This window comes from Phycodurus eques, chromosome 11 (genome assembly GCF_024500275.1).
Source record: "Phycodurus eques isolate BA_2022a chromosome 11, UOR_Pequ_1.1, whole genome shotgun sequence".
Lineage (NCBI taxonomy): Eukaryota > Metazoa > Chordata > Actinopteri > Syngnathiformes > Syngnathidae > Phycodurus > Phycodurus eques.
In genome coordinates, this window is record NC_084535.1 from 6,671,673 (window position 1) to 6,684,358 (window position 12,686).

General features: G+C 42.2%; 1 protein-coding gene across 4 annotated transcripts in view; it reads right to left on the reverse strand.

Moving 5' to 3' along the window:
• The window catches only part of LOC133409424 (VPS10 domain-containing receptor SorCS1-like), a 49,839-nt gene extending 38,388 nt beyond the window's left edge, over positions 1-11,451 (reverse strand). For all 4 annotated transcript variants that reach the window (XR_009769406.1, XM_061689390.1, XM_061689389.1 and 1 more), the window contains exon 1: positions 10,840-11,451. Coding sequence is in view for 3 of the 4 variants with exons in the window: in XM_061689390.1 (XP_061545374.1) it covers positions 10,840-11,424 (585 nt within the window). In the remaining variant the exon portion in view is untranslated. The remainder of the gene's footprint in view (positions 1-10,839) is intronic.
• Between the last annotated feature and the right edge of the window lie 1,235 nt (positions 11,452-12,686).

Consider the following 12,686-nt stretch of genomic DNA (forward strand, 5'->3'; position numbering starts at 1 on the left):
CCGAACGCATTAAAATTCACCACAACGCCCAGTAAGCCGCTGATCCGCTCCTATCAGCCATTGGAATGAAGTTGGCTCATCAATAAAAGTGTCATTGCTTTAGGCAACTGAAATTAAACAGATGGATGACTCTATGAAAGCAATCAGAGCAGGCATTGATGATGGGAATATTAATAAATAAGAAATATTTATCGGGTCCAACGCGTGTATACGCGCTACCACCGCTGCGACCCTGGACTAGGCAAGCTGTCCGCACCCAACATGGGAAATACAGGCTCCAGAAGTGTTCATTATTTAATGAATCAACAGTGCTGCATCTGGATCCTATACACCATTTGATGGCTTTTTCCTTGGGCCATCCTTCAACCCTCCAGAATTTGGTGGAATATGCAGTCAGGACCTGCAACTCTTCTATGCTGGCCTCGACACTATCGGAAGCGCCGATCTACACTTGCAACCTACAGTAAATCCGAATGCAGGGGTGCGTTTACTTACGAGTTGAATGAATTCCCAACTTACTAGTACAGTGGATCCCCGCTATTCGCAGGAGCTAGGGAACGAGCCGGACTGCGAATTAGGAAAATCAGCGGATAAATGACGGCCATTATAATTGCATTGAAAATATATATATGGGCTGCATGGGGGTCGACTGATGTAGGTTAATTGAAAACTCTAAACTGCCCATAGGTGTGAATGTGAGTGCAAATGGTTGTTTGTTGATATGTGCCCTGTGATTGGCTGGCGACCAGTGCAGGGTGTACCCCGCGCCTCCTGCCCGATGATAGCTGGGATAGGCTCCAGCACGCCCGCGACCCTAGTGTGGAGAAGCGGCTCAGAAAATGGATGGATGGATGGATATCTTATATATATTTTACCTATAAAAATCTGGAAAAAAAAAGTGGAAATAAATTTCCAATAAGCGTTTTCAGGGTTGGTTTATGAAGTTCATGTCGTGTGTGTGCCTTTAAGGGGGGTGCGGCTATGAGTGACCTAAGGCGCACTCAGCTAATGTTAAGCCATTTTCCAAGCGGGTAACGCCTCTCCATGCTCCTTAGGAGTGCGTTCATTTTGTATGTAGGTGTTCGACTGCTTGTTCCCTTCAATAAATGGCTGAAAAGGTTCCCTGCCGACTGTGGCTGTCCTTTTCCCCCCCAATTGAAGTTACTGTACATACTGTAGTATCAGTGTGTGTTGGATGTGTGCCTGAAAGGGGTGTGGCCTATTGAGTGATGTCAGTTGTATAAGTACTGAACGGTGCACTGACCCCGATTAGTTCATCATGAGTGTCTGGGCGTGAGCTGTGGCCTACAGGAGGTCCTTGCCAGTGTTTTCATTTTGTATTTGTATGTGTTGACTCCTTGTCACGTTCAATAAACAGCGGAAAGTGCATGGGCAACTGTGGCTCTCCTTCCCCATTTGCGTTAGGGGGGTAATGTGTGACCTTCCCTGCTGCAATTCAATTCATTGTGCTGGTCCTCCTGGTTTTCCTTTCTTGGCCACCAGTAAGCAGTATAATATAGTTATGCAGACACAATCAAAGAAAAATGGTACGTCTTCATCTGCAACTACTGTGACTCTTTAAAATGCTAAAATATTTTTTCTAGAGGATAAAGAATATTTGCATGCGAGTATTGTTTTTATTATCTGTCTACATGTGTTGCTTCACTGTTTGTGTATAAGTCCATTGCTTAAAGTGTTCTAAAACCGCAACTATCAGTGCAAACCATTAGCATGTCAATGGTGTGTTTCATTATACAGTATGCCACCATTAAGCTGGCGGGCAATTCTTAAGGCAAAATTGTTGGGTTGTTTTAAATACACAACATGTAATTCTCTTTGTTTGATGTTTAGTTGGACAGTAAACTTCAACTGGAGGTGGCGTGAAGCAGCTTGAAACCTTTTTTTATGAATTGTTCACGATATGCCAACCTGCTGCTTATTGTGAAGCGAGTTCAATTGAGCACATACAGCGCTTGCATCTGAAGGGCACCACTGTATTTAAACATTGAGGCCTATTCCTTTATTTTTGCTGGAAATATTTGGGGTGGTCATAATTGTTGTTTGGGGGGGGGGGCTACTCCTTTCATTCTCATCTTTAGCAACTAATATGCATGCTCTATAGGCTTTAAATTTGGAGATTACATTGGGCAAGTCTAAAACATTCCACTTATTCTCCTGGTGAAAGACGTTTTGGGAGTGTGTTTTGTGTTATCGGGCTGCAGGGTGGCTGCATTGGCCTTTAAATTGGCAGGCAAAATGTTTCTGTCGACTTCTCGCTTCACGTTGCTTGGTGTCAAACCCAAATGTTTTTCAGTCTGCAGCAAAAGTAAACGAATTGGCTTCACTGTTCCAATACTTCTGGAGGGATTGTACCACAAACCACACACGGTGGGTTGCACACAAACAAGATAATGAGCAGCAATACAAGTCGACACTACTACAGCTGCTTGTGACCGATAGTCTGGCTTCAGTGGGCGAATGAAGTGAGGGCAGCATCCCTGAACGCAAACATGCTTGAGAAGCCATCCGAAACAGTTTGCTTCTCACTTTTAAATGAGGTCGAGCTGATGAAGCAACCTGCTGAGAGTGGAGCCTTTATCCTGCTCGAGGGAAGGTTGATCAGTTCAGGCCAGATTAGACAGTCAAACCGTACAGTGGCGCCCACTGCGTATACTAAAACATGTTTGCAAAGTCAGCTGGATGGAAATTGCTTCTTACAAAATTGGAGGCATCTGGACGTTGGATAGAGAGGATTTTGTTAAGGATCTGATGAATTTCCTTACAACAGCATTAAATAAAACTATCATAGTAACATTGCAGTAAATTGGCTGGACCGCCTACATAGCAGATGAAACAAAATACATTTCCCCATAGCTGCCACGGTAATGATAAAAATGCACATCATTAAATGACGAGCCAATGTACCATAAAAATAACTCTGTCCCTTTTTATTTTCGACATACAGTAGTTGCTTTAATGACGGTAATTACACTGCGAGCACATCTACCCAATGTCCATTAGACCCATTGCAGCACTTACATGTTGACTGAAAATGAATCTTAGTTGATCTATCTATGCCAGTGAATGGCTGAGCAATTAAATGCTCTTCCATTAAATGCGAGAAGGTACAATTAAGCAGTGTGTCCACCTGTTGCCACACCCACCAAAGACTAAATCATGGTTATCTGTAAGTTTATCAGCCGAAAGTTCTACTCATTTCTTAACACAGTAAGAAAATTTGGTGGAGTAAATTGAGATGTGTGCCTTGTTATTTCAGTATACAGTAATCCCCCCCCCAAAAAAAAATTGAGGCCACCAAAATGTTTTTCTTATAATTGCCTATATTAATGGTTTAAATCGTAAATATAGCAAACTATGATCCCCCAAAAAACTAACATCCTAACATAATCTCAAGTTCATATTGTATTACCCAAAAAAAAAATGCCTTGCAGATGCTTGAGCCTTTTAATAGCCACTCACAGAGCAAAAACATACACATGCGGCCAAGACTCCACGCTAACAACCCAGGCTAATCTTACATTCTCCCTGAAATACAAAGATCTTAGAACAGTCAAGACGTATCACTTCAACATACTTCCTTGACACAAAACAGCAAATAGGGGAGTTTTTCAGGCAATAACAGAGGATAGGTTATTAAAAAAATAAAACAAAAATAAAAAAAAACAGTAACGAAGTGAATTCGCACGTAGATACTCATAAATATGCAGGGACACACTTGTTTAGTGTAGTGAGAATTAAACTAAGAGTTTGTAATCTTTGGTAAATTTTTTGCTTTGACTTGAGAGCAAAAATTTTATATACAAGCACTATATGGTGGCAGTGAGCTCAACTCACTTTGGAACAAGCAGCAGTTTGGCAGATAGTGAATTGTTTAAAAAGAGGCTTCAAGCTGTTTGTTGCCATTCCCAGTTGAAATTTACTGTCACACTGAACACAAAAATAATTACATCTGAATTTAAAACGACCACTGAAGCTTTACTTTACGATAGTCTGTTGAGCTTAATATCCCCCCCAAAAAAAAAAAAAAAATATATATATATATATATATATATATATATATATATATATATATATATATATATATAAAATGCCATAGAAGGGTAAACAAATATCAGCGTTGCGGTGATATCACCCTTTGAGCAATGGATATTTTGAACACAAACTGTAGAGTAACACATGTAGACCGACAATATAATACTCACAGGCTTATATTCATTATCCTTTTCAAAAAATAATATCACTGCAAACTACTCAGTCAGTTTTTTAACTCATTGTGTCTGTCCCTTTATCTGCACTATACTGCAACCAGAATGAGCACCACAATGTCCATTTAATTAACGCAAAAAGGTAGCAAAAAGCTGTTTCATTCTTTACATTCTATTTAATTGTGCCATTACTGTGTATTTGTATAAAGTACAATATTGTAGTGATATCTTTCTTATTCAAAAACACATTACAAAGATTTGGGTTTATTTGGGAGGCTGGAACAAATTAATGGCATTTCCATTCTATTCAAATGGGAAAGATGATTTGAGGTTTATTTTTTTTTAATTTACAATTTCATTCGTATCTCAAGGCACCACTGTACGTGCTGTGGCTCAATAAACGTTGGGGAGCATTGCACAACAGAGCATCATTAAAATCAGACGTAATGAGAACAGGTTTGGTTGAGACAGAGTGTAGCACTGCAGCACAAAGTTGATACAACACGCCATCCAAATCATCATAACCTGATTTTATGGAATTTTTCTGCTCAGCCTTCAGCGAAGAAGCGAGAGAGCCCTTGAACGGAAGAAAACTTGCCAATAAACAGCACACACTGCAGGATGGCGAGGCGTTCGGGAACTTCACCGCAGGAAGGCGTGGTGGATTTGCAGAGCTGAACTCAACCGACCGCTGTTCCTAAAACAGCCCTTTTTATTTCATACAAAACAGGTACTTGTCAAGAAAAGCACATCTTTTATTCTCAGGTTGTCTATGCCGCAGTCGAAGAGTTGTATTAGCTGCCTTGGAGAATTCAATGAATGCACTTGTTCCTTTTGGTGTCTTTGATGCTAAACCCTGTTGTAACCCTCTACAGCCTGTCCATCACAGAGACACCTGGAGGGCCTGTCCACATATCCATAAGCTTCCACTTGTCTGAGGGGTCTGCTCACAGTGGGGAAGGCAGCAAGCATTAAATAGTACAAAGCTGATTAAGAATTGCAGCACGGTGGACGAGTGGTTAGAGCCTCTGCCACACAGTTCTGAGGACCGGGGTTCAATCCCCGGCCCCGCCTGTGTGGAGTTTGCATGTTCACCCCGTGGCTGCGTGGGTTTTCTCCGGGCACTCGGGTTTCCTCCCACATCCCCAAAACATGCATGGCTAATTAATGGGCTAATGCGAAAAGAATATGGCACTACTTTTATTTTGCAAGCACATTTCTGTACAGTATCATTGCAAATATTCTTTGCACACTGCTAAGACATTTTTATTAGACCCTTGCGCTTTATTGTGCTTTAAATCTACTTAGCAGCGCATATGTTTAGCACTAATCATATTCCGCATGTAGTATTTTTCTTTGTCTAAGGCACAGTGCCGCCCGTATAACATTGTCACTCTATCTATAAACATTTATGCGCACTGCTGTCTCAGGCGGGAGCTGCAAAGGGATCAGAAATAACAAAGCACAGGCGGCCTTATTCATTTCAAGGCTTGTCGTCTATTTTACATACCTTACATTCCCACTGATTTTGTTTGCCTAAAATTCAATCTGGCTTTGCACAAAATTTGCACATTATTAATATTATTATTATGGCTGTTCAAATGGCTTCCGACAATAGTTTTGCTAAAATTGTAGCGATGTCTATTGTGACGCAAAGAGAGGGGGAAAAAATGTAAATAAAAAAAAGTCCATCAAATCCATGCTGCGAAATGAAGAGGTCAGCAATTATGGGTTGAAGTAGCCAATTTGAGATAAGTTTAGCCATTTCAAGTGGTGGTACTTCAACTCCTCCTCGGACTGGTTATCCAATCGTTACCAATTTTGAACCGCGTAGAAAAGACAGATGGAGAGACGCTAGATTGCAAACCTTTTGAGTTTTTGCCACGGGGTGTGGGTCTGAACAGGTATTTACTTTTGTACTTACTGTAAGTACATTTCAGAATCTTTACTTGGAAGATGAAAATAAGTCTTATTGAGTGGACACACCACAGAAAAGAGTGTTGTTAACCACCCTGCCAAATTTGAAAGATATCCCCAAGTACCGCTATACAAAATGAGGCCTGAAATTCCTGAAAAATCTAACTGTTGTCTCCACTCACCAACGCTGTGAGCGGGTCGGCTCAATACGTGGAAAGTGGATGCTACTTCGTCTAGCAACTCTTATACACCTGCAAACCTGCTGCAGAATGCTCTTCTTCTAAAACAGTATGTATGCAAAGTGTCACTCTCCTCCATGTCAGTCCTTATTAGACCAAAGTTGGCTCCCCAAGATGCTGTAAGACTAAAGTTCACGCGCTGCCGTATATCACCCAACCCAGCTGATTGCTTTTCGACATCCTCTCAAGCATGTTCTTGAAGAGTCAAATGTTCCCGACGTGCGGAGAGTTCAGCATCGAGGTAAACCGCTGCATGACATTTGCATCCGCTCTGAACCCCCCCCCCGCCCCCTCCTTCCACATACCCTTTAAGTGATCATTCATCCTTGTTGGACAGTGCTGTTAACTTTGCTGCTGAGCCACGTGAATCAATCGCTTAACATTTGGCCTTTCAAATGATTTAAAGTCAAGATATGACGTGTTTTGCATGTAGCGTTCCGCCTATACGAGATACACCCCGCTAATATAAATTTGACTCGAAAAAGGCCTACTTTTGCATTGACATTTTTGACTTTTATACTGAATCAGACTAGAATGAAAAACTAAAAAAATATATATAGTTACCAGACAATGCGGTACTCGATGACGGAACTTGTGATAAGTGGAATAATAAATGAATGATAAAAAAACGATCGCTTCAACAAAATATATCGATAGCGTAAACAACATCCGATTTATTGAGAAAAGAGCGACCATAGCTAAAAGGTGGTGGTAGAACAGAAACGTGAGTCATAATGCAATGTAAACATACTCTTACGGAGTGGTCCTATAAAGTAAAAAAGATACATTATTTTGGTAGATTTTGCGGCTTCTGATGATGAAACGGCCACAAATGGACGATTATACAAAACTTTACTGGAGGAAAATGGGGCTTCAAGGCATTAAAAATGCAGCCAGTTGGTAGTAAAAAGAGAAGATTAGGAGGCTATGACTTGTTAGTGTTATACTTTGTGATGTTCCATCCATCAAATAATGTCAAGAAGTGATGAGAAGCAAACCGGCAAGATTGGTTAAAAACAGAGGAATTTAAAATTCAACGCTGTAATTGAGGAGCAGAACTGGTCGTGAATGTTTAAGGCTGGGAGATCAAGGCAGCTTATTAAAAATCTGGCCTTAGGTTCCTCCAGGGCAGCTCGAGGCAGGCAAAAAGATATATATTTTTTTAACCCAAGATAAGGAAGCCAAAAGATGGATAAACCAATCACAGTATGCCGACATGAAAGTTTTTAAGAAGCCACAAGCTTTTGGGATCAGCTCAATATTCGCCCTTTTGGCAAGTTGGAGCAATGAAACACGCTGCTGTTGGCAAATCATTTAAGCTTAAGGTGGTGCCAGATCCACCCCCCCCCCCCCCCCCACCTCAATTAAACTTACATTTTACTCCCGAATAAAGAAAACACTCAAACACGTCTTCTCAGTGTTCTGCGGGCTCACTTGTGAAACCTCGAAGCATGCCGTTTGCTTAGTGCAGCGACTATGAACAAATGGGGTGCAACTAAATGGAAACAGACACGACAGACCGACCGAGCATCGAGATAGATGTGCACATGCAACGCTACCTTGAAATGATCAGGAACATTTTAAATCAAGAGCGATGAGCCCTTCAGCGAGGTGAAATTTGCACTCGCGTACACAAATTGCATTTTAATACACAAGCGACTAAGCTTCCACCGCTGTAATTGCCAGATACATGCACACTCTATTGAGAGCGCATGTGAAGTTGTATAAAAAAAATTCACTTTAAGGAAACAAAAAATGTTCTCTCGCTCGCACAGTTCTCCAAATCAGAACCTAAGTGTGCTTGCTTAAAGCTGTTTATTTTACGAATAACATATCGTGCAAAATGCCATAGAAGGGCTAACAGAAATTGGCATAGATGGTACTGTAATAATAAACCTTAAAACAACTGCTACTTTAACACAAACGGAGAGGCAATACATACAAACACCACAATGTTCAACCAAACCATAAAACATTGTCTAACTAAAGTCCGCTAGCTTGATGCTAACATATAATGTGAAACACCATAGACGGGCTCATGGAATTTAGCATGGATATTATGCTAATTACAAACCTCTAAACAATTGCTACATACAGAGCATACTCACAGGCATACAGTACATTCTCTCTGTGGGAACCATGACTATTACAGGAGCTTAGTTGGGGACCTTCCCTGCCTTTTGTTCTTGCTCTTAACTATGGCGCATCTGCAGTACATCCAAAGTGCTGCCTGGCATGCTCCAGCACAACATGGTACCACACTGAAGGTGCGCAACTCTAAATTTCGACTTGGCTGTAGTCAGTTATCTGCCGCATAATTGCAATTGGCTACTCGCGGATGCACGTATTCACATTTTTTGTTTTTTTAAGCTATCCTCCATTATTTGCTGAAAAACTTAGGTTTGTGCTTTGTCTAACATGAAGGTATTACTTTGGAGTCATCTTGTGGAATCTTGGTGATACGAAACTATGTTGAAGTTGGTTGAGGCGCTTCGTGCAACGTTTTGCCACCATCGTGTGGCATATATAGGCAATTATAAATCTTTTGGGTGGGGAGACGTCCATTGGTGAACACTGTACTGCAAAAACCCAAAGAAAACGATAGCTTAAAAATCTTTGACATAGCGAAGGTTCACTGCGTTAACTTTGCAAGCATCCCAAGAATTTTTTTAATAAATTCTAAACACCTGCGGGGCTTTCTACTAAAAGTTTAATCGTAAAATGCTTCAAAGAAAGTTAGCAATGGCCACTAGGGGGAAGATACGCCATCTTTGTGGTATGTGAATTTTAGCTAGATCAGTGATTCTCTAATGGGCTCCCTTCGTGGTACACAAAAGAATCACTGAATTAAATGTTTAAAGTGTGCGTAATGTTACAGTATACCTTTTTATCTTTTATACAGTACATTGATGAAGTAAATTTCACTTGTATTTAACTGAAGGGCAATGCATTTTCCATTGAATCTTTAAGAGCCGTTTGTTTTTTCGAATTTATGTGCATAAACCGCTGCCTCATTTTTGATGAATGCCGTACTTAGGCCTACTACTGTGCTGTACTATATTTTAATGTTGGCCGTTGTGGCGGTACTTGTAGAGCTAAGTATTTTTTGAGGCGGTACTCGGTGTAAAAGTTTTGAGAACCGCTAGCTAGATGATTGACAGGTGTCTGGGATGCCGCATTGGCTTCCATTCCGATTCCGCTTTGAAACCATCCTGGCGCATCTCCTTTATAGCAAGGCCACGTCAGTCGTAAGCGAGCAAGAAAATGCCTTAAAACATTTTCATGCATATTTGAAGAGGCCCGGGATAAACTAGTGCCCTTTTCACCGGTCCGCACGAAAAACCCTATTAATGGGATTACCGGGACCGGCTGCCCTGAGTCTGCTGCTTGGTTTCTTTACAGAAGAAAGAAAGAAAAAGGCAACATATTCCTCTGAGCCTGAACGTCGCACACAGTGCCCGTAAGCTATAGAATTGATTTGAACTGAGCCCCTCCTGCTGGTGTGGAAATCTCCAAGAGGCTATGTGGCATCTTTTTTTGTGCAATCAACATCACTGGAGCGCCTCTCTCTCTCTCTCTCTCTCTCTCTCTCTCTCTCTCTCTCTCTCTCAAGTGGCCTGTTGAATTATTAAAAGCACATAATCACACGGACCCAATGAAACGGATTTATTGAAGAGCACTTCATTTGCACTCATGGGCCATACCATTAGGTACACCTGCATTCAAGAACACTCCGATTTGATGGACACTGTCAGAAAGGTATTTATTAATGCGGTTTTGGTTTGCACTCAGGGCTGTTTCTGATATTTTGATTTCTGTCATTGAGCTCGCAGCGTGATGCAGTGCACTACAACCGCAACAATAATTTGTAATTTTATGGTTGTTTTTTTACAAAAATCTTAATATCTGATGAAGCAGATCGTTGTTATTTTTGTAAAGGTTGGTTGTTGTTTTTTTTTCAACTTGAAGTAAAGCCCCAAGAGATCATCAGGTGGGCCACGGGAAATTGTCCGATGTCACTTCATTGGTCTGAAACATGTTTATTTATTTACTACAAACAATGTATCTTTATTCATCTATCTATGCCAGCGACTTATAGGAACAAGCGGAACAATTCAATTATCTGTGTCGTGTGTCCACTTTTTGTGACATTTTTGTCTTGCAGAGTTTCAAGATATTATTTCATGTAAGATTTTTATTTATTCCCCCCCATATACAATACTGTCATTTTCCTTGAGATAATGAAGGTAGGGAAACACTGGCGTAGTGAACAAAGTGTGCCACAACGAAGGTGCTGACATCTTATATACATTCCGGTTAAATCTGCACATGTAATTCATTATTCTGACTACTATGAATGCTTGTGTGTCAGTTAACCCCCCAAAAATGAGCGCCTCCACTGCGCCAAAACACATCCGTGCGTAAATTTCGAGCGCGTTTCGAACGCAGACACTCACGCTGCTGTTCTGGCCGGACCAGTGCACCATCGCCTGGTTGTGCGCGGTGTCCCCGGCCAGGGCGAAGGTGGTGCTGGCCAGCTGGACCTCAACCGGGTCGGGATACGAAGCTTCGTGCGCGCCCTCGCCTCCCAAATCGACCCAAGTCTCTGCTCCCCTCGCGCTTCTCCTCCTCCGGGCGTCATCCGCGTTAGAATCCGCATCATCCCAATTTTCCTGGCTACCCGCATCGCTTTGGTAATCAGGGAGGGAAAGTTTGGAGCGGCCGTCCGTCGCCTCCTCTTGGGGGCAACATGCGTCTTCCACCCACCCGGAGGGGGGCTCGACTTTTGTTGAACTTTCTGTGATCTCAGCAGTGACTTCGGAGCTCGCTTCGCCTCCGGTATATCCGAAAAAGTCCCCGGTTTGAAGCGCTCCCGAATGCGCCAAATCCTGGGGACGGAGCTCCCGGCGGGGTGCGCTGATGTGCGCCAAATGACCGGAGGAACTGCACCTTACGTCCGGCGTGCAAGTTGAGGCGGAGAAGGCAAGCGTCCACTCGGAGGAGAACAAAAACAAGAGGCAAAAAGCGAAGCGCGGCTCCATGCTAAAACGGGGTTAGAAAGGCTTCATCATTTTTTGGGGGGGTGGGGGTGGAGGGGGTGGGCTGCAGTGGTGCGTTTGTGTGTCATCCACCTGGTGGAGTGGAGCCGGTGAATGTGCGGAGGGGCGGTACAGGCAGCAAGTGTTCCCCTCCTGATGTGGGAAAGGAGGAGCTGGAGGCTGGATCCTGCATCAGCCAGGCTCATTTATTTATTTACTTAGTTGTCCATTTAGGTGGCATAGTACTTAGTACTACATAGCTCTATACTTACGTAGAGGTCCAGATGTGTAATAATCATCATCATCATGACAATAAGACTTGGGTAAAAGGATATTTGATTAAAAAAAAAAAAAAACATGGCATGTCATTATGACTTGACAGATGTACATGAGAAATCTGGCCCCATTCTTGTGCCTCTAATTCGATATGCAAGAAACCACCACGCCTGAGGAAAAAACAACCAATCGGAGGCAAAAAGCGTAAATCGCGAGGTGTCAATCATTTGCCGCGCGCAGTCATTGCGGGCACAAACCCAAACAGCCTCGTTCTGTGCCGTTACCGCAGAAGAGCCACTTTTTAGTAGCGGAGGGTTACTGTAACAATAAATGTTATGTCGGAAATTTTTGTTTTTGTGAGACTGCATGGGGGCATCTGCAATGAATGTGCCAGCAAGCGCACAGCAAATGATTGAAATGGATGGGTGGAATTATGATCACTTTTTGGGTGACGCAGTACTCAGATACCTTAAAATTGAAATAAAATAAATAAATAAATAAAAATCAACTTAAGTACAGTAAACAAAGTATTTATACTTCCCACCACTGGTTTTAAAAAAACATCCACTTGAGTTTTCTGGAGGCGTGTGAGCGTGAGTACTTTTTCCACCTCTGCATTACTCTACTTGTATCATTTGGATAACTTTAGGTTCAAGTGTGATATTCAGGGGTAAGTCCATCGCTTCATGCATATGATTCCTCAATCCTCCATTATTGTTATTGCTCCTTTTCTGGACATGTTTTTCTTCGGGTTTCGGATTGTCAGAAATAGCTCGCGGGGGTTATTCGGATGATAGCGTCATCTTGTTGCTTGGGAGTGCATTAGTCTGCGAATGGACTGGGTCACATTTAATGGATTGTTACTTTTGCATTTTTCCACACCTCATCTGAAAAGGACTCCTTGTTTTTGCGCCCTCTTCTCAGGTTATTACCCGACATAAAATAACGAGAAGTCAAAGGTGAGCCGTAAGCTCGCTGCGGCGTCGCTG